This window comes from Botryllus schlosseri, chromosome 10 (genome assembly GCF_051294905.1).
Source record: "Botryllus schlosseri isolate E-star chromosome 10, Bs_hap1, whole genome shotgun sequence".
Classification (NCBI taxonomy): Eukaryota; Metazoa; Chordata; class Ascidiacea; order Stolidobranchia; family Styelidae; genus Botryllus; species Botryllus schlosseri.
In genome coordinates this window covers 18,429,366-18,451,550 of record NC_137245.1, presented here as the reverse complement: position 1 = coordinate 18,451,550, position 22,185 = coordinate 18,429,366, and the positions used below count along the sequence as shown (strand labels likewise).

The following is a 22,185-nucleotide window of genomic DNA, read 5'->3' as shown; positions in this document are numbered from 1 at the left end:
TCCAGCAACTCCTTGTTATTAAAAGGTGCTTCATAGATCTCACGACAGCTCAGGTCTAGGTTTATCTTTACTTGTAGCTGGGATTTGACCGTGATTTCACTTAGTCCTTTCCTATCCTTGGTTAGCTACCGATCTTCAATACGATTGTTTTTACGTCAAGTGTGAGTCGCTAAGATCCGTTCTCTGCTGCGTTATGCAAAATATGAGCAGGGCAGCCGACTGAGATCAGATGAAATGTTTGCTCTTTGAGGCGAGAGAAGACGTTAGTTTTTCCACTATGCTGTGATCCTCCAAAATTCATTGGTACATAAATGGCAGAAAAGGATGGCAGCTGCCTCATGTCTATACCGCTCTCTCGAATAGAGGAGAGAATAAAGTTATTGATCTGTGCCGAGGTCTCGCCTGGCATCGATAGCAGTTCAGGAAGACGCACGCGCACTCCAGCTTCGGCGTTGAAGAATCTGATGACTTCAGGAAATAGCTCCACCTTTTTGTGATGAGAGGCGTCAGCCGAGAATGAAAAAGGCCGTACACCAAGTTCAGACAAAATCATTTTTTGAGCGTATGGAGTAAGAACTCCAGTAACTATGCTTGTAGTCTTGGTCCTGGCCAGAGCGAACTTCTTTGCGATACTGGAATCCGGGAATATTGCTTTGAACAATTGCGATGTGCAATAGTTGGTGAGGCATGATTGCTGAAAGTGCTGGTGTTTGACAGTATGGAATGCCCTGGTACCCTCAGCAGCGGCTATATCTTATAGTCTGTGCTGATAGTTCGTGCTGATCGACTTGTTAAAAATATTCATCGACTGGCTCGAATTAATCATTATGACACACTTGTTGTGTTGTGGGGTATTAATGTGAGTTGAAATAACGGTCCTTCCTATGGCCTCCAGGTTATTGTCACAATTGCAGATATTGATATGTGTGAAACACCCGCCCTTCAAGACTTCGTTTCATACCTTTGAATTCTCTCTAATAAACGTCACGACAAACGTTTCTTTTGCTTGCTCATTTCAATCAGATGTAGCCTTATTAGCAGCAAAAACTATCTATATGTGCAGAATAGTTTAGATAAATTTGTCAATGATTTATAGCTTTACTACTTTTTACAGCAGAAACCTGGTACTGCTGTTTACTGCTAAAATGACGTCCGCTCCGATAGCTTGGTACAGCCGAAACTCCTATACCACTTACTGCCCTAGCTATCTCACCACTTAGAATTCAAATCCTGTGGTGTATACGCCGCGGATGTTCCTTTCATTTATGATGTCATAGAATTTCGACGCGAAAGCATATTTTTAGAATATTATACAACACACATAACAGAGGAAAACGATCGAAGTTCTGTAGTTGCTGAAAATAAGACAAAATAAGGACGCAAGTCGAAAATAAGAACATTTCTTATAAATAAGGACAGTTGAGTTTTCCAAGACCTGGCCCTTCAAAATAAGGACAAATCTTAGAAATAAGGACGGTATGGCAACCTTGATTATACTATACTGATCAATTGCATTGTCGGACTTTAACAAAGTTAATTTAAAAGTCTCAGTATAGCTTTCACATTTAACCTGTCTCAAATTGGTTCTAGGTTCTTTTAAGCAGTTTCCTACAACTAGGGTTGTGTTTGTTACAAAAATCAATTTAAAACAAACATGCTTAAGACAAGGCCCTTGTTTAAAACATGTTTTTTATTGTTTGTTTCTTCTAAGTCACGACGCCACGCATATTCAATTGTGGCATCACAGTTGGTTGATATTCGCAATTGAAAATGTAGGATAAATTTAGTTTCTTTGGCGACATAGGCTCCCTACCCCTGTCATATACGGACCAAAAATATCTTCAGCCAGGACTACATCGTTTTGCAGCATTTTACCGTCGGTGTTCATCATAATCAGAATATTCATTTCGTACCAATGATCTATATCTACATACTATAGATGTTGATCTGACTATTTCGAGGGTTCCAACCATATCCCATATCGTATACGTCGACTATATCGGACCGTAGTAGGCCCATACAACATGTTTTTGGAAAGTATTTACACAATTATGGCATAACTACAAAACTTGAAAAACACAATTTTTTAAAGGCCTTTGTTTAAAACACTGTTTAAAAAATGTTTTAAACAAAGTGTTTTCAACAACCATCTATTTTAAATGCAACCCTACCTACAACACTTGCGCCATTGCGACATACGCTAAAATTTATGTTTTATTTCTTCAATTAATGGACAAAGGTCCAACTTCTTGCACTTTGGTAAAGAGATATAAAATTCGAATATATTCAGTGGACCGTCAGGAATATTGGCAAGGACCGGCTCGGACCGGCGGTTGAGAACCATTGCTATGGATAAAATTATCGATTGCCAAGTGAATAAATTAACCTAATAAAGTAATCGAATTCCTGTATTCCAAATTAGTTATGCCAAACTTATTCTTTATAAATAGTTTGGTACATAAAGATACACTTTGGAGTACAGATCCTCATAATACATTTGGATAACATATTCATATTTGTTCTTGACGCTTTTCGGCAGACACTCATCAGGGGATACCGTCAGCAATAATGCGAGCATTCAAATTATTCAAATAAATATTTTGGTATATTTTGAACACTTTATGCTTCAAGTGCGCGTCATATATTTTCGAAAACTGCATTGGAAAACTTGTCTAATGATGATTGACAAAAGGTCAAGGAATATAAACATTTCAGCATCATACAAAATAGTACTATGCAGCCGGATCTTCGTGTAAGATTGGTTGTCCCAGGATGTTGCCCTCCACGCAGTTGCAGTAGATGATGCTCAATCATTCGCGACTAAAATCGCCAATATACATTTTCAAGTCTCAATAGACTTATTCGCATGAAAGGCAGTAAAACACAAACCTGTTTTTCCTTGGTCGCCGCAAACGCACCAGTGTATTATGGCAACGATGCAAACCAGCAATATTACAATCGCAAGCACGATCGCAAGAATGAACCACCACTGCGGACCTGCGCGAAAAACAAAAGTTTGAAAGATTCGGGAATACCAAAGACGCCAACATTCACACGCACACTTGCTTGTGCAATATGTATGACTTGCCATAACTTGACGGGACACAGGCCTACACTACAAATACATGGATGGATAATGGGTGCATTTACGAGATATCCACCATTGCTTGGGGTGAAATCTGGTAGTGGGTCATATTTATGTGACCACATTTTCGGCTGCTTGGGGTTGAACATGAAAACAGAACTCACGTCAGCACTGGGATATATGTCCATATGAATTGATGCAGCATGTGTTTGACTCACTGCACTCAATTTCAACGCTATGAATGAAGAATTCTGCACCAGAAAGAGCTGTCTACTCGATTTGCACACCTTACGCCGCGGTGCGAACCGACGAAATACACAATTTTCCTTGCTGTGCAATTCCGTTTATAGAGTATCTTTAACGTAATTCCCGAAAACCCCTCGAAGAAAATGAGAAGTGGAAGATTTGACTATGCCATCCGTGCGCGGTAAACATACTTTTGTATGTTGCGGTAATATAGTTAACGGATTAGTGACGAGCATTCACTTGTCCAATGCGAAATCTGTGCTGACCCTCGTATAAAGCTGTAGTGACCAAATGACGGAATGAATAATGAAGTAATTCTAATTTCCTAAAGTGCTCAAGCAGGTTTTCTTCATGTGCACTAGTCGCGCCACTTCAGCGAGTGGATTCGGGTTGCTATCTCTCACATGTTTATACTTCTGTTTTTGTGTAGTTAAACTACGAGCTTCATTTGTAACTCATTCGAAAGCGCTATTTCTACTAGTGCTGGAGTAGAATTTATTAACATTGCTTCTACTTCTAGCTATATAGTAGTTTCTGAATCACAGTTTGCGTAAAATCGATTGGTTGGGAGATTCGCTCAATTAGTCTCCATTGCTGTATAAATTACATTCGAAATTTTGCATCAGTCTAGCACAGTGGTTCTCAAACTGTGGGCCAGGGCCCAGTACCAGGCCACCAAGACATTTTCAATGAGCCACAGAGTTATTTGAATAGACGCTACTGTTTTGTTATAGGGCTAGGCCTATACTTCGCATATTATGAGCTTTGTTTCGAAAAAAAAAACGAATATTTGCAAAACAATAATTTTTACGTGGTGGACCGGCAAGGAATTTGACGAGAACCGGCTTGTATTTGAAAGTCTGTAATGGAAATTTACTTTATATATTCCTATTGCTGTTCGTCGGAATTATATTTTTACGCATCATATTATATTATATTATATTATATTATATTATGTTAAAACGTGAGCATGGATTACAAGGGGTGCGTTTCAAGCCGAAAAGTAAGTGTTTGAATGAAGTAGGAATTCTTTAACTCAAACCCAAAAACTAGCTTTAAGGGAGTGGCTTCAACCTGGGGATTTTCTGTGGGTCGCAGCGGTGCTGATCTTTTTTGTTTGTTTGGAATCAACTTATCAAAGTTAGAAGTGGGCCAGGAAACATTTTCAAATAGGGAATTAGGTGCGACCATAAAAGCTCGCAAACCACTGGTCTATTGCATCAATTATAGGCTTGTGTTCGAATAGACCCACGACAAAGAGTTTAGGAAATATAGAGAATAATAAAGAGCGCGAAAAAATGGCAACTTAGCTTACCGTCAAGAATACCGTTATCGACATTGGTACTATTGGTGGTGGTATGGGAAGAGTTCAACGAAACTGTAGTCGTGACACCTTCTGTGCCTGAAAATGGAAGGATTTTAGTATCGCTATCAAACGCAAGTGACAAGTATGGATAAAGTACTTCGAGAAATTCCAGTGTCACATCACGTGATCACAGAATTGGTATGCCATTGTACATAATCAAATTTTTCATAGGAGATATATACATCGGACATACACAGATATGTACATCACTTTTTACAAGTGAAATCACCAAGAGCATTTTCACGAACAGTCCAGCATGTCTCATTGATGAAGGAATTACATCGCCCAGTCACGAATGTGAAAATTATGTGATTCAAGAAGAATCTAACTACCACTCCCTCCTCATACAGAGTTATAGTGTCGTTATAGTATAATTATGTTAAGGAGTTTAAGCAAAATAAAGACATATACGCGTCAAAGCTTCATAAGCCCATGTCGCATTTTCCTGACACGTAGCCTTCATGATCGATCCGCTCGGGTCTTTGAATTCCCGGACGCACTTGTAACCGCAGCAAGATGTGTCGTTAGAGCTCGCAGAATCGAGAACAGACATGTTGCAACCTGAAATGAGACATGGGAGGTACATTTTCGGGAAAATTGAGCAATGAGCATATTGAACAATGGCCGTGCTTGTAGCTGGAATATAGCCTACTTGAAGCTAAACGTCGGAAACATCACGAACACGGAATCTTTTCTATAGTTGACATTCATTCGCCAGTCAGCACTAACCGTCTTCTGTATTGCCATACCGACTCAGCTTACCCGTATAAACATAGTTCGACCAAGAAGAGCCGACATTGTTGTATACCTGTGTCGTCGTTTTTCTTTAGTAAACTGTTAGAGATGGGGACATTGCGAATGATTGGTGCAGTTTATAATATGGTAGCGCGTATAAGTAGCCTATACAATTGTATACACTGTGAAACAGTAGCCTTTCCGATCGTTATTTCGCAATTTTGTACTCAAATTTTAAGTTTGCCGTCAGTTATCCGCTTATACACCACGCTAGATAGCATGGCTTGCCCCTAGAATCAAAATCGTTACGGTCGAGGAATCGACAAGGCGACAGCTATTGGCTAAGGCAGGGCTGGCCAACCTTTTCGGCCAAAGGGCCACATTCGATCGATGAACTTTTGCGCGGGCCACTAACCGCGCGAAGCGCGAAAATTTTTTGAAATTCATAGGTCAATAATATTGTCACTTGACTATATTGCGGGCCTGCTGTATATCACTGAGCTATGTTTGCGAGGACTGGGCTATTCGGCGCATGGAGATAGCGATATGGAAAGCTGTGACCAACACGCGTCAATCATTTCGTGCCTAGGTTTCACGGTGGACGGTCTTACTGCGAGCGCAAACGCAAGGTCGCATAAGTTGAACGACACTTTGTCTCGCAATCGCGAATATAGTTAGACTTTGATACATTAGGTGTTCTTCCATTTTCACAAAAGGGCAACAATATTAAAAACAAGAAATCGAGTGACAACATATTGCGCTAAGCTTGTAGAAAATTTTTACCTTTGATAAATCTATCGTAAATTATGCTGCTTTGTTGTAGTGTACGAAGATGTACCAATATGTGAATGGCTGATGGACCTGTCAATGCGTCGGAACTGGTATTTTAGTCATCACATCTCAAGTATTGCGGCCGGACTATTCAAATTTTTGGTTGGCCTTGCAAGCTCAAAATCTGTGCAATCCATTTTTGATGATATTAGAAATTTCGGAAATTACCTCGCGGGCCACTCAAAACCTTCTCGCGGGCCACATGTGGCCCGCGGGCCACGGGTTGGCCGGCCCTGGGCTAAGGGATAGAATTGTGACGTAGCAAGCAAATGACGTGGCATTTTATCTCTCATGACGCAGTCTCATCGCAATGTGTTCGGATAACAGTTCACTGCTCATTGAGCGGTGCTCAAGTTCAGACGACCTAAGTAAATGTAATCGCGAGCAATTATGATTACTTTTCTATCTAATCCTAATCGCAATCACTGGTTGGGGTTGTTTTATGGTATTCATGGTGTTTGTCGGCTACTATAGTCATTATCACCAGGTCGATATTCCTTATTTTTGATTCTGTAGCTACAGACTTGTAGCACGGCCCACTTCTACGCTTTTTTAAGACACTGATGAGATGATGCGTGTACCTTTATCGTGCGATTACCATTTACAAAACCTACAAAGTACTTGGATGAAAAGAGGTGAGGATTCTGGAATGGCCGGACACCCATCACTCTCAACGATAATCCCGACGACGTCCGGAAAAATGGCGGGAAAGTCAATTGCAGGGATGGTCACGCTGTAATTTCCCGGTTCTGAGCTGTCAACGAATGTGGTTTTTAAAAATTATATGTATAGCTGTTAATTTTATTATCTTGCAAACAGGCGAAAACAGGAGTAGGCCTATACCTGTAAGTTCCATTGAGGTAATCCTTGCGATTGGTAATTTCCTCAAACTCCCCAGTCGTTGCATTGTAAAATTGGCGATTCAATTCAAGCTAAGAGTACAATGTTGATATAATCACTGGCGGCCTGCAGTGGTATATTGCCACCAACTAGGGAATCTTGGTGGATTCATTCATTTTCTTACGCTACAGCTCGCGCGTAGTTAATATTTATGCAGGCACAAGCATTTAAACTTGCACGCTAATTTCGGATATCCAACCGTTGACAAATTAATTACAGTACTCCGTTATAATCAACTCATATCACCATTGGTACATGCAGTCAGTGACTCGTCCTACAGGACCGAATAATTTCTGAAATCATCTAATGGCTAACTCGTATTGACTGTGCCCCAGCGAAAGGGGGTCTCCAGCCTCCTCCTCGCCATCTGGTTCGCGTAAGCGGTGTTTCATAAAAGCCTCTAACCAGTGGGCCGTGCTATAAGTCGACAGCTCGGGAATAGTAAAAGATAATCCATGTCTGGCGTAAAATATCATTGTTGTCGAAACACCATTAATACCAAAGAACTCTGTCTCGTATAAGGTTATAAGGTTATATGCGTCTGGATAATTTATTCTACCCTGACAATCTAGCTTCTCATAGCAATAAATTTCATTGTGGCCCAGCAAGCAGCTTTGTGATCGCTCTTATTTTACAACTGGCACAATGCGACAGGTGGAGCAGATGGGTCAGATTTGTTGAAGCCCCGATATGTGACGGAATCATATGCAATCAAGAACAAAATATCGCGAATGCATTCGAACAACCACAAAGAAATAGTTAGGTGAGTCACATTACTGCATAGCCGGTCTAGAGCCGTATTTAGAGAATGAATGTCAAAATTAAGAAATCATGGTAGGCCTATATTCTTATCTGTTATACGTGGATGACATGCCCATCCTGGCGCTATAGGCAAGACTGCGAATAGCAATCCCTAACAACCGAAAATGTGTCAAAACGTCATAGTACTTACTGTGGTTGCTGTCCATAAAATTTGATGTTTATCCTTCATATTTTCGCCGGTAACCGAAAATGTGAACTGAGCAGGAGCACCCTTTGCTATGCGAAAAATTTCGTCGTCACCCACTGCAGACTGAGATTTGGCGATAGTCCATGAGCATTCTGAAGACACGGGAGTATGCGAATAAAACGCTGCTAGTAGAAAGACGCACTACACACTTCTATGTCTCAGACGGCTAATATTGACTATCATCGTTGTGTAGGGTTTAGTCTGAGGCGCTCAGCAATGAAGTACTAGTACTTTTTCGAAGTGTTCAAAGTGGAGTTACTCTCCTTATAGTTCTTACTCAATTAAACCTGATTTCCCACTACCTTTACTTCAGACTCTTTAATTCAGCTTGGCGATATTTTGTGACTTACTTTTCGCAAGTTGTAGTTTGTCAAATAGGAGTATTATGTTCTCTCCATTAATAACATAACGATATACAAAGAAATCCAGGGAACATTCTCACCGCGACCGAGATTGTCTGTTTATTTCTGTGCTTCATGCATCGCAGATGCTTGCGTGATAAATATATACTATACTCTTAATTTACGTAAATCAGCATTGCCATAACTATCGTGGGATAAATGAGAACGGCAAGCTCGTCTCGGGCATATCAACCTCGTCCTGTTCGCCGTCGTGACGAGCGATATGTTTGCATAAGTGTGGTAAGTTTTTCAGTTAGGGTTAGGACTAGGTTGTGTATTTATTGGAGTGTTTTGATTTCAGTTTACCGTATTCGTATTCATATTCGTAAGACATTGTGTCAACTTATTAAAGATTCGAGAGACGCAAAGAAGGTTGTGCTTTCTCTTGCATTGGTTACGCCTTGAACACTACCGAAAAATTACTCCAGTGTGACCTTACATAACGTAAATTGCCTGGAAACGCAATATGAATCGCTATGTCTTGTATAAGTTAGGACTTTAAAAATACGCTGGTGTGACCTAACAGCAACCAATTACTCAGTGATTGCGTGTTTTATCGATCCTCTATTGTTACATCACAATTAAAGCGATAGAAAACGCAGCGAGAAGAGCTCACGGCGTACTTTGTCGTAAACTAGTAGTAAAGTAATCTAACAGCAATTTTTCTCTGTTCCATATACTGCTCACAGTGTCCCGGGCTCATGTAACCAACCGTGTCATCTTGTATGATTATAATCTAGATAATTCTAGTTGTCTAATTAGACGAAATTAGAGCAAAACTCCAGTAATTTAGTTCGAATCTAATTTCTGAAATGTTTCTATATAATTTAGTTCGTATCAAATAAATGTTTTCCTGAAAATGCCTCTTGGTCCACGGCATTTTACAGCAAGTTAACAAGAATAGCATATCCCTCTTAAGTAGGGAGATCCAGTGCCAAGACGCCATCGCATTGCCTATACCGAAAAGTCATAGTAGTTATTGTGACGAATGATATACATACTGGCATAGTCGCTTGCAACCTGCTACAAACTTCTAGTTTCGATCAAAAACAGAACAGCAATTTCCCGAGGGCGAAAAAAAGATCGTTAACACGCCCTTGTTCTTTTTCAAGCCCTCAACTACATCAAGGAAAAACGGGAAGTTTGCTTCAGATCTAACCAAAGAAAAGAGGATGAAGACATGAAGTGGAAAGATATTTTGCAGCAGAGCGTGAGAGCATGGACTGTGATATTCCGAGTTACTGGACAAGGGAAATCATTTTCCTCATCTCAGAGCAGCTGCTCCGTCGGAATGAAGTCACCAGCCATGCAAGAGAACTAGTGCGATTCGAGCCAAGTTTGGTGTACACTTGTACAGACATTAACTATGATTTGATATGAACAAAACATGAATTCTGCTGTATTTCTTTCTCATATAGAATTTCATTCAATTCCCACGTTTTTTCGAATTTAGTAATTCTAATTTTAATCTAATTTGGAAAAAATTGAGTGATAGTACATCAAATTCTAATTTAATTTTGAAAAATGGTGTAGCTCTAATTCTAATCCTAATTTAGAAAACCTGAGCATATTGTATGCTGGAAAGATTGTGTAGCTCTAATTCTAATCTAATTTAGAAAACCTAAAAATTTATCATAAGTCGTCCAAGTATGCTTCTCACAACTGTGATGCACTGAGATTACAGTGCGGATAAATCCTTATACATACGCGACGCCGCCTCCCAAGTCCAAGTTGCATCTTCCTGACACCTCGCGTTTAAAACGGAGCGGTTCGGATATACGAATTCACGTCTACAATTGAATCCGCAGCAAGCTGTATCGTTTGAGCTCGCAGGATGAAAATAAGATGCGTTGCAGCCTAAAATGCGATGCTTGGCTCAGTTGCTGTTATTTATGGTATTCGTGGTTTTTGGCAACTTCTATGGTCGTTTAAACCAGGCCAATTTCCTCCATTTTCATACCACAGATGCCGACTTGCAGCACGGCCCACTTCCAGACTTTAATAAGACACCGCTTACGCCTGGGGCGGGCAACTTTTTCAGTCGGCGGCCGGATATGAGCGAATGAATACTCGGCAGGCCGGATTCGTGAATCGGTACATTAAACGCGTACTTATCCACCTATACAAGAATTAATCGTATCTATTGTCAATTTTAAGTTTGAAGCATAGAAACCAAAACTGTATTCAAAAATTTGTTAACGCAATGTATTTCAATTGTTGTGGAAGTCAGTGAGACATCTGTGGTCGATCAAAGTTGTGTTAACAGGTTCTTTGAACACTGACTGCATGTCGCACACAAAGAAGAACTAAAAATCACTATTATTTGTGTCCGAAAAAAGACTGAATAACCTACAGCTACTATAATTTGAGGTAGTTTGCAAGTAGTGGCGAATTGCAGCTGGCTGTGACCGCGGTCCGTATGTTGCATGCATTTAGTATAATGTAATGTAAACGAACAAGGGGTGGGTATTTTTCCTAATTGACCAAGGTATCAATTCATTACGGTTGCGTACATGCGTTAATGCCGGTAATGCAAGCCTGTCCGTCTTGACGAACTTGCGCGTGAACTTACGCGTAAGCTCCATACCTGCACTCAACACACACACACAAACACACACACCAAATAATAACCTGCAGTCACTATCATTTGACGTAATAAGCAAATAGAGGGGGTTGCTGCAGACTGTGGCCGCAAGCCACATTATTATGCACAACCGGAAACTCTCTGCGGGCTGGATCCGGCCCGCAGGTTGTATGTTGCCCGTCCCTGGCTTACGCAGATGGCGAGGAGTGACTAGATAAACCTCTAACACAGTGGTTCCCAAAGTTGGTGCCCTCCTGGGGGCGTTCGCGAGTGTGATGGGGTGCTGGCTATAAAATTGGGCGATATGGGGGCGCTGAGAGCAAATGGGGGCACTGAAAGCAAATAGGGACGGTGTAGGTTTGGAAGGCTACTGTTGCGTAGTGTTGAAACGGTTGATCAATAAAGCAGCTAAATTCGCAGTAAAATTGCAGAATCGATTTATTCAGGGCAATTTTTGGTCGCCCGTTTATTTATCCAGCTGTACCGTACTGGAAAAGTCCATTGTTACATGACAATAATCATGTTGTTGGACTAATTTAGCAGTTGGGAGTATCCCTGAAAAGCGTGGTTCATTGTGAGCTGACTGCTGTGAGAACTACGAAGTATTTGAGCAATTATTGCTCGCTGTAATAAGGTGTAATGGCTTTTTAAGAGAAACTGTCTTGCGTGATTTTATTCTCTGTTTCAAACGATCGTGGTTTTTCCATAGTGAAGCAACTGTGGCCTTCCACATATAGTGTTCTCGTTGCGGGAAATGACATCGCTTCTACTTGACGGCAGGGTTGTAATGACTCAAGTCATGACTCAACTCGAGTCCGACTCGAGTCACGATTTTCTGATGACTCGACTTGACTCGAGTCATTTTCTCAAAATACGGAAATGACTCGACTCGACTCGAGTCAATTGGTGTATTGACTCGACTTGGACTCGAGTCATTTCGCATGACTCGAACCAAGTCATATGACTCGAGACTCAGACGGCCAAGACCGACTTTTCATTGTAATTTCGAAGAATAGTAAAGTAACCACACTAAGAAGAAGACACTAGGAAGATTAGTATATTGTAATTGCGAACCATTCGATATCACCATACAGACCTATAAAAAGTCGGTTGACAAGACTTTAACTGGAAACTGAGCAGTCAACAAAATGACTTGGACTCGACTCGAGTCATATTGCCATGACTCGGACTCGGACCTCTGCTCAATGACTTGGACTCGGACTTGACTCGGTGGTGAATTGAAAATGACTCGACTTGACTCGAGTCAAAACTATAAAAGTGAGATTGACTTGTGACTCGGAGCCTTGTGACTTGGTTACAACCCTGCTTGACGGGCATATTTTCCAAAATTTTTGAGTAGAATATATCAGTTCTTAGTAATGATGGAACCTGATAAAGGTGTGATAACACTCATAACAGTGCTTAGAGATAGCACGCACAAGCACATGCTGTCGGGGCGTTTCATTGATGTTGAAAAATAGACAGCAGGGCTGTGTTGCATTGCCACAGATACGAAGGATGCTCTTGCCCGCATTGTGAAGTCATGTAGTGCGCCCATAGTTACGTCATTCCATTCACAATGCTGTTCTAGCAATAGAGAGGGCCATCCCATGATAGAGAGTTAGTCAAGTGTCAGAATTTGAACAGTAAATGTCTATTTCTGTCCCTTACACGGCTGTCTAGAATGCTTCGCCATCATGACACTCGCTATTTCCTCCAGATGCCGTGTGACAATACCTTGTCGCTTGTACGACTTGTAAATTATTCGAAGATTTGCGGGGACGTGATGTGGCCCTACTGACAGACATGCACTGTTCTCGACTTGAATTTGACGAAATCTGGGGACGGGCCAGATCACGCTATAATTTTTGGCTTTCCATCGTCATGAGGCAATTTCAGGATAGATTACGTTTTTTTTTTCAGAGTCGTAAAGCAACCGGAAAAGACATCTATAAGTTCCGATGCCGGTAGTTTGACTTCAAAAACAGGTTTCTTGGAATTGGAAGTAGTGCGCAGAATTAAAAACGCGAATACCTGCGTGACTACTCCCAAAAGTGTAGAAGTTCGCTCCCAAGCACCCCTGTTTGAGCACACAAATACGAGGCAACGGACAAGTTGAAACTTCCTACAAGCACGGAAGATTACTCGGAACTAGGACTGGGCACAATGATTCGAGTACTCGAATCTGAATCGAGTATTAATTTTAATGATTCAAGCCGAGTAGTAAAAGACGATTTTTCCGAGTACTGAAGTACTCGCTATTGAAAGATAATTTACTAACGAGAATTATAGTTGTGATACTATTTTCCATCGAGTAAGCCTTGAAACCTTGATTGGCCGCGTCGCAGCATACGAGACATAGTACAAAGCTACGAACGTTTCTGGAAATAACACATTTCCGAAGTCTTGATCATCTCACGACATTGTCAACAAGTGCAATGAAATCGGTATGGCCGAAAAAATATCAAAGTATCTTTAATGCGACGGCATTTGTTCTTTGTGGTGACATAAAAGGTACATATTTGAACTTTGATACATTAAATTCTCTGATGAAGTCATAATGAGCGATACTAGAATACTCGACTTGACTCGATGCATAATACGTGATTCAGAATCGAATCACTCAGGTACTCGATTTTGCCCAGCCCTACTCGGAACTAAATTTCGTAGACACTAACATTCGACTTGAAGCGTAATGGGTGGTGAAACATCATTCACAGTACAGCCTCCGCTGATCACCGTAACTTGCTGACCGTTGTCGCTTAGAGTGACTGAACGAATTGTTATACTGTGGCTACCAGTTGACGAGCTGTAAATAAAACAGAGCTAAAATGCGGTACTGCGCTTGGTATTGTCGGATTGACATTTGACATACCTCGGAGTTCCTCGTGGATTGGATAATGTTTCTTCGAGAGCACCGCTACTTGAATATCGTCGAACGGAAAGGTCGGTCTGATAGAAAGGTATCGTTTAAGTCCGACCCCTGTGCAGAAGTGGTCAATACCTATTGGGTTCATGTTTTGACTAGGACAAGTCAAAGTTGCCTGTTTGTACTGAGACACAAGTGGATATGCTATCGGACTGTTCATAGACCTGGACAATATCGAGTACATGGGTGATTAAAATCCGTGTTGAGCATTAAGCTCCGTGACGATTATCAGAGTACTTACTGACTAACATCAAGCCATAACAGAAGTGTAGGGATGACTCGAGTCACTTATTTGTATGACTTGACTCGAGTCACTTTACAAAAATGACTTGAATGGATTTGACTCGGCGTCTCAGAAATGTGGATTGACTCGCAATTCGGAGCAAAATTTACGCGTCAATTTTAAGTCATCTAGTAACATTGTCGATAAAAATGGCTGATCATGCATATATTCGGATTGTTTGCGATACGCTGGTGTGACCTGTGAGAGTGAGCAATCTCTTAATCATGGTGCGTTTCACTGGGCCTGCATTGCTTTATCACAGATAAATTGACCGCAAACGAAGTGACAAACTCATTGCTGAACTAGAACTTGTCAATACACGAGGCATTTTTTGCAATCCTTCCCATGCCACTAACAAAAGATACCACCACAATTTGGAAGGGGCGATGCAGACTTTTACAAGCTACCCGTTCAGTTAGTTGATGGTTGTTTCTGCGCGGTAGTCTAAATCATGCGCTGTCGATTATAGGCGGAGAAGCCTGTCTAATGGGGTTATCTACGGATGCTAATCGTTGTAATTCATACACGTATTCCATGACTGTAATAACGCAATAACACGCTCAAAATGGATACGAAATTTCGAATGAAGATAGCTGACAAATAGTGTAGCAAGCAACAGCAGCATGCAACATGCAACTTGATGAAGATAGCAGGCACGTAGTGCAGCAACAGCAACATAAGGATTGATGAAGATAGCAGGCGCGTATAGTACAGCAATAGCAACCAGAGGTGGTCCGTAACGAAGTACTTCTACTTTTTGAAGTACTTGAAGTAGATTCTACCTACTCACACTACTTTTTAAGTAGTTATGATTTTATACTACTTCTACTTCTACTTGACAGTTCACGGTTTTGTAGGCAAAAATAAGCGTATAATTCCTACTTACTTGTGAACCCCCACTCCTATTTCCACTTGAGTAGAAATTCCGGCGTTACTTTTACTTCTACTTGAGTAGCCACGGTGACTACTTTGACCACCTCTGATAGCAACATACAACTTGATGAAGATAGCTGACACTTGGCACAGCAAAAGCAATATACGGCCGATGAACGTAACAGAATTAGGATTAAGGTAAGCAAGGAACCAAAGTAAGATTTGCAATTAATTTTGCGTCAACGTAAATAACCAACAAATGGTTGTCCGAAGCGCTTTATATAGCGGTAAGAACAGCTGATCTGAAAAGGCTTGATTACAAATGATTACTAAAAACAAGATTTACAAATGAAATGCGTAAGGGCAAACAACTAACTAACTAAGTAACTAACTAACCAACCAACGTTTTTTTCTCGAGTTGTTCTAGCTCTAGTTCTAGTTGCGGAATTTGAAAATTGAGTAGTTCTGGTTCTAGTTTTAGTTGCACATTTGAAAAAAATATTCGCTGCCGAACAACTAGAAAACACTTGTCGTCGTTTTGGGCGAATTGAAATGCAGGTGTTCTGTTGAGTGGTGTGTGTGTAGCCAATACTAGCCATTGCTCGCTTAGAGCCATCAATGCTAGCGGTGGAGTAGCCAGCGTGTGGCTTTTTGGGGTAGCAATATCTCCCATTTCAAACTCGAAACCCAATTCTTTGGAAATGTCGATCCAATGTCTGATATTTCCGATAAAATTAAAATTAATGTGTTGACTATGAGCATAAAATCCAGTTTTGTACGCTTCTTGACCTTTAATAACTTGGGAACCCCACGTCACAGATGGGCAACTATTCTTGTGAAAATGACAGGCAGGAAATACGTTGACGAGCCAAGTGGAAAGTTTGCACTGTATTCTGCGGTGTATTAATTTTAAATAATTCAAAAATTGAAAAAAAATGAATTACGTGGTTAATACAGGCTTCTGGGTGAATGTGTTACTATTAACTATTAGGCAATTAAGAATTTAAAGTTTAAGTACAAAAATTATATTTATCCCACATAATTATTCAAAACAATGGTAAACAGGAAACATTGTTAACTATTTGTAATCACCCCGACCCCTATAGACGCGTCCTTCCATCAAGACACAAATATGTATGGGATGTTACAGCTTGGTCACTATCTCGAGCGGTGTGTAGCTTGCTAAAATTGCCCCGTTGTTTTGGTAATTTCGCTGGCAGGTTTTCCAAATTTGTCTTTTCGCAGCCTTAGACGAATGACTGCGTCCTTATGTCGTAATCCCAACTTGAATTAATCCATGTTATATCAAATTTATTTTGAATATAGATTACGCCAGGCATCGGCTACCCCTGGCACGCATGCCAACAGTTGCACGCAAGATGTTTTTCAAGGCGCGGTTAATGATTTGATGTTCATTATTATAACCGAGTTTCTTGCAAAAAGTGAAACAAAAGTTTTTAAAATGGAAAAAGCTCAAAGTTGAATCCAAATAATATCGTGAATCAACATGAAGTAGGGTCTTTTGAGACATATTTTATTTTCAAAATTTTCAGCTCACTTCCCGCGTATAGTCCGTATTTGGCCCGCAGGTCCGTATTTGCCCTACGCCAGGGCTCTTCAACCGGGTTTATCGTACACCCCAGGGTGCACCAAAATTTAGAAAGGGTGTACCACTCAGATGGGGTGTACTGGGTGTACTGGGGTGTATCAGATCCGCAATAAAATGGACCAGTGACTATCTATCACAAATAGACAAGTTTATGCTTCAGAACATGTTGACCGGGTGTGCAATATCGTGCAATGTTCTTATCATCTGTGTACGCAGCTTGCAAGTCTGGCCATTCCAAACCTGGACGACAAAAGTTGGAACCACCACATTCCCAAATCTTCTTAAATTTGGTACATGCATAGATGAGTTAATATCGAACACTAATAAACTATATTTGATGAAAATTGAACTCCGGGGTCAAAAGATGCGTCATTTTGAAAATTGACGATTTTCTGCTCATTTAGATCCCCGGCATCCAGGTTTTATCAATGTAATATTCGAAAACGTGTAAACAGATGTTGGCTTACGGTTGAGATTTGACACTCGGTTAGCGGACTAGCCAGTCTAATGGTCTATATTCCCAAGTGGTATCAAATGCCATGCGGTGTAGGGTTAAAGGTTAAATTGAGGCGAAACTTGATCGATGGTCTAAAATCGGGCAAGCGTTACACAATTTAGAATGAGAATTGTTCAAAACCTTATAAAATATTCAACCGAGTAGGGTATCATGAGTAAGACCTAGCTTTTAGGACAATTTTTCATAGCTGTGTTCAATTTGGGTTTTTTGACGGTAAGGTGAGGAAATCGCAATCTCAAAAGCACGCTGCATTTGTGCATGGAAGGGCGTAAGTTTGAAATATGGTATACCGATAGTTCCCATATTGTTTGGACTCAACACACCTGGACTCAACACACCTTTTTAAGCTCAACTTATATTCATCACGCCCCCTGACGACAATACGTCATGTTTTAACAACCTTTCTGAAACCAAGAGCTGTTTCTTGGGTACTTATTAGTGAGACGGGCTACCCACTACTCCCGCCGTTTACCCGCATCGATGTTGAATTTTCTTACGTTGACATTCAGAGTTATATCGGTAGAGTTTTTGCTCCTTATCAAAAAATATAACTTTTGATGTCGAAGCGGAGAAATTCAACAACGGACGGGTAAACGGCGGGATCTTGTATTTTTCGTTTTTAATAATAGTGTAATCTGAGCTCCACGGTACAAATGCGAACCGCATCCCCATAAAGAAAATCCACGTCGGAAATCGTGCGCGTCTGACGAATGAAGTTTATCTGGTACGTTTGGGCGATTCCAATGTATATAGTGAGATTATGCCTTCAATCCTGATGGGAGGTAACAAATAACAGCATGCAACAAAGGGATTAACAAAAACTAGAAGATGCATCATCATTAATTTTGTGCCCAAAATTTTTGAAGACACCCCCTTCATCAGCTCTACAGGTAATCATGTCATGTCGGCTGATAATAGGTAAATATTTGACAGTGATATACGAAACAACCATTATTACCGAAGAAATTAATTTTCCAGTTGAAAAAATTTTTCCCACTTTGCGCGACTAGAAAAGGAATCCAGTTAGCTTTTCCTACAATTCCTAGCGTTAGTACTGGCAATTTTTGAGCATGTATAGTAAGCCTGCGGGGATTTTCTGTTTGTGCAATTAGAAATTTTTATACACAAGGAATATCTTAAAAGTCGGTGGTGGCAGAGACCACCACAAGGGGTCTCCGCTGTGCGAAGTTCCCAGTATAATCAATTTAAGGTGAGTATACGACGTACAGATGGGCCATGACACTCTCCGCCGGAATTCGGCCCTATGCTATATATATAACCGAAATACGGCTGTGAATGGCAATGAGATTGAACACTCCTGGATTACGCTTACTATAAGGAATCAGTATGTTATGCGGTCAGGGGTGTACGAGCTTCGAGCAAACGCTAAAGGGTGTACCAAAAGGTCGAAGAGCTCTGCCATACGCTAATCTACAAGCCTTCGGGAACCCCTAACTTTCAGTGAGTCACAAAACAAAAGTATCGCACATATGTGTTGTAAGCTGTAGGACTACCAGTAAAGCTAGTCAGGCAGACTTGTGTAATGGTCAAATTACAAACGTTTTTTTGAGTAGTTCTAGTTCTAGTAGCTAATTTTGAAAATTAGGTGATTCTAGTTCTAGTCCTCGTGGCGGATTTTGAAAATCGGGTAGTTCTAGTTATAGTTATAATTGTGAGGTGAGTTTTCAAAACAGAGTAGTTCTAGTTCTAGTTCTAGTTGCGCTTTTTGAAAATGCAGAAGTTTTACAAGTCTAGGGAGTTGGGATGCCTCGCGTAGAGAACCACCAACAAAGTTTCTTTCTACTTTTATTCGCACACAGTTCATGTTAATTGACATCAGACTGATATAATTGATAAATACCGTGGGCACCATCGCTTCGTCACTTTTGCAATAGTGGCTGAATATAAGTAAGACACATTTCCTATATGAAATCCAACGACTTTATGCACGAGTACGTTTGGGAACGATTGACAGGAAGATTGGCAACGCAAATTTTACACGGTGGGTTGCTTCGCAACAGTAATGTAGTCGCAAACAACTTACCTCGTTCAGTTTCCACGTGACCCGGTCTGCAGTAGTTAATTGCTCACCCGACACCGATACATTCAACGTAGCAGGCGCCCCGCTAGCTCTTATATATACGGTTGGTTCCAGAGGAGCCCAAGTACATTCTGTGCATCGACAATAATAATTGAGTCAGCCTGGACAGGTCATAAATACGTTGCAAACGACCGACTGTAGCATCATGAGAAAGACGAGTTGGCGCGACTGTGACGAACTCAGCAACGGCGAGAACAGAAGTAAAAGTGGCTGGGTTCAAATATTTGATGAGTTCAAGGGAACTATCAAGTTTTTGTTGGCATTGGAGTCACTCACATGTACCATAGACCAAACTAAGGAAAAACTCCTTCAATGAGACACAAGCAATTCCGAATTCGCATTTCTTTACAACTGCAATATTTTCCTCTGCAGTCCACATACCGCTGGTCCGCGGGATTATAAGGACATGATTATTCGGCGCCGTCCTTTCGACACCTGAACTTATTCATATTGAAGGTTCCTCTCATATGCGCGGCTCCTTTTTGGTCAAGTTTGATCCTGGCGCTCTTTTTGGCACCGGCCCTAACGGAGACACATACTTGCCGAACATTTATATGTCTTGGAGCGTCCGAGCGCGGAGACGCTTAGCGCTGGAGTGACGGTGCCTTAGTCCCCGCGCATCCGCGGGTTGCAGACCTCTAGACCAGTGGTTCTCAAACTTTTTTTAGACACGCCCCACTTTATGACAGTAAAAGAGTCTGCGCCCCTTATCATTTCACCACAAGATTCAACCAGAATGCTAGCAATCCCAACGGATAGTTTGATGGCATGGAAGGTTATAACTGTTGATGAGATAATTGTCAAATATGACACCAGGACTAAACACACAGAAATAACTATGAATATGAGGTAGCCTAAATCGCGCAGAGCGCAACAAAATCAGTTAACCGCAGCTTCGCGCCCCCTTCAGATGCTTTCACAACCCCCAGTTTGAGAACCACTGCTCTAGACTGAAGCATTCCAACTACCCTTATCTCACAATTGCAAACACGGTTGGACTCACATTCTGTAAATCATAGGCTTACGTCGTTGTTTATTTTATTAGGAAGGGAGCACGATATTTATAGTGACTCTAAGCCGCGGGTTTGAGTGAAAATAAATTGGAGTTGAATAAATGTACACCTAAATACTCTGCGACATGTTATTTTACGAGATTTCATAAAATTGGATGGGACCTTGTCTTCTCTCGCCCCCGGCAACACCGATGGATCTAAGTCTTCGATTTAACATTGCCTACCATACATCGTTAAAATTCATTTATACTGCTACTATTCTTACCCTGTCCATGAACATGATAATGAACTCCAAAGAAGAATAGCCAGGTTGTTAATGAAGTCATCAGGTCACTTTCCCGCATAGATCGTTTTATCGGCAAAGATTCAACTATCCCAATTAATATAAGACTAGCAAAACCACTGTAATGCACTTCCAATACGTGGTATGGTACAGTAAAGATGGCAGAAAACAAATTTCAATAAATATTGCACTCTAAGGTATTGGGATTTCTTGGTGATCACGAGTGCCTTGCACGGGTTGCACTGCACAAGTGCACATGCATACCGAAAGACAGCTTAAATCTTCTAAAATTGAGAAAAATGTTCGATCTTCCTGTTTTAGTAGAACCCTTGCACTTCAAGTCTCATCCTTACATTGCAAGGTTTGAGTCGCATAACCGAATCATTCGTCTTCGAGACAAGAATGCAATAACAAAACCGCCAATAAGTCCCAAATCCATGTAATCGACTAAACCATACAGTGGCATGTCTCATAACGAGAAGGCCTAATATGAAATTTGTCCCGTATAACGTGTTAAATACAGCATCGAATTTGCTTGCCTTGTAGATGGTAAACTCTATTAAAATAGGAGATATGGTATAGAATAGATGTGGTTAAGATAAAGGGTAATTTCTATCCCGCAAATCTAGGATAAATCCAAGCAATGATGTTGCAATTTACACTGCCCCTGTGTGTGATACAACACTGTCACCAGCAACCGGAGAGCAATGAAATTTGGCATTATACCGAGCATGCAGTGCTAGAGATGCTATGTATATCTGTGCTAGTCGGACTAAGCTGTCCCGCACTTATTCTGGAACCGGTTCTACAGAACCACCAATGACAATTTGTTACAGAAAAATATAGCGTTTGTGATAGCTGGCTGACGAAAATTTCAATCCCCCGCCGATCTCTACCAACTATATGCGAACAATCTGAACACATAAAATAACACTGGAATATTCATCGGAGTTGTATGTCAAGAACTATTCCAGTCTTCATAGAGTAGCCGACTTAATCTAATTACGTGTAGTAGCCCTAACATGGCCATTGAACACATGAATGTATTGAAATGGAATTGATCTCACCTCACATTTCGTTCTCACACAAAACTACACGATATCTATCGCTTTATAGCCAACTCGTGACTAAAAATGAATCATACACATAGGCTACTGCAGCGGCATCGCGACTCGTGCTTACATATACTGTACGATACCAATTGCTCTCAATATGACCGGTGCATTTTCACGAATCAGTCACTGATATGTGGTTTTGATATAGCCCAGAGGGGAATTAGCCGATTCAACGCTTTGGTGAGAGAAGAGTGCGTTGTAACGTATGCCGAGACCACCGAGACAGGATAGTCGCCAACAACGCTTGATACATGACAGATTTACACTCGTTTCAAAACTTCGTTCCACATTTGTGTGGTTTCGCT

General features: G+C 41.0%; 1 protein-coding gene across 1 annotated transcript; it reads right to left on the bottom strand.

Moving 5' to 3' along the window:
- Positions 1–1,333: 1,333 nt before the first annotated feature.
- Positions 1,334–21,906, bottom strand: LOC145448556 (uncharacterized). The gene is made up of 12 exons (XM_080326964.1): positions 20,748–21,906; positions 19,413–19,540; positions 14,033–14,109; positions 13,836–13,966; positions 10,281–10,430; positions 8,116–8,264; positions 7,107–7,195; positions 6,878–7,017; positions 5,109–5,258; positions 4,647–4,733; positions 2,890–2,997; positions 1,334–2,820 (listed from the first exon to the last, which is right to left on the bottom strand). Exons 1-12 carry the CDS (start codon positions 20,824–20,826, stop codon positions 2,807–2,809), a joined length of 1,302 nt encoding a protein of 433 aa, XP_080183090.1. The 5' UTR covers positions 20,827–21,906; the 3' UTR covers positions 1,334–2,806.
- Positions 21,907–22,185: the final 279 nt, after the last annotated feature.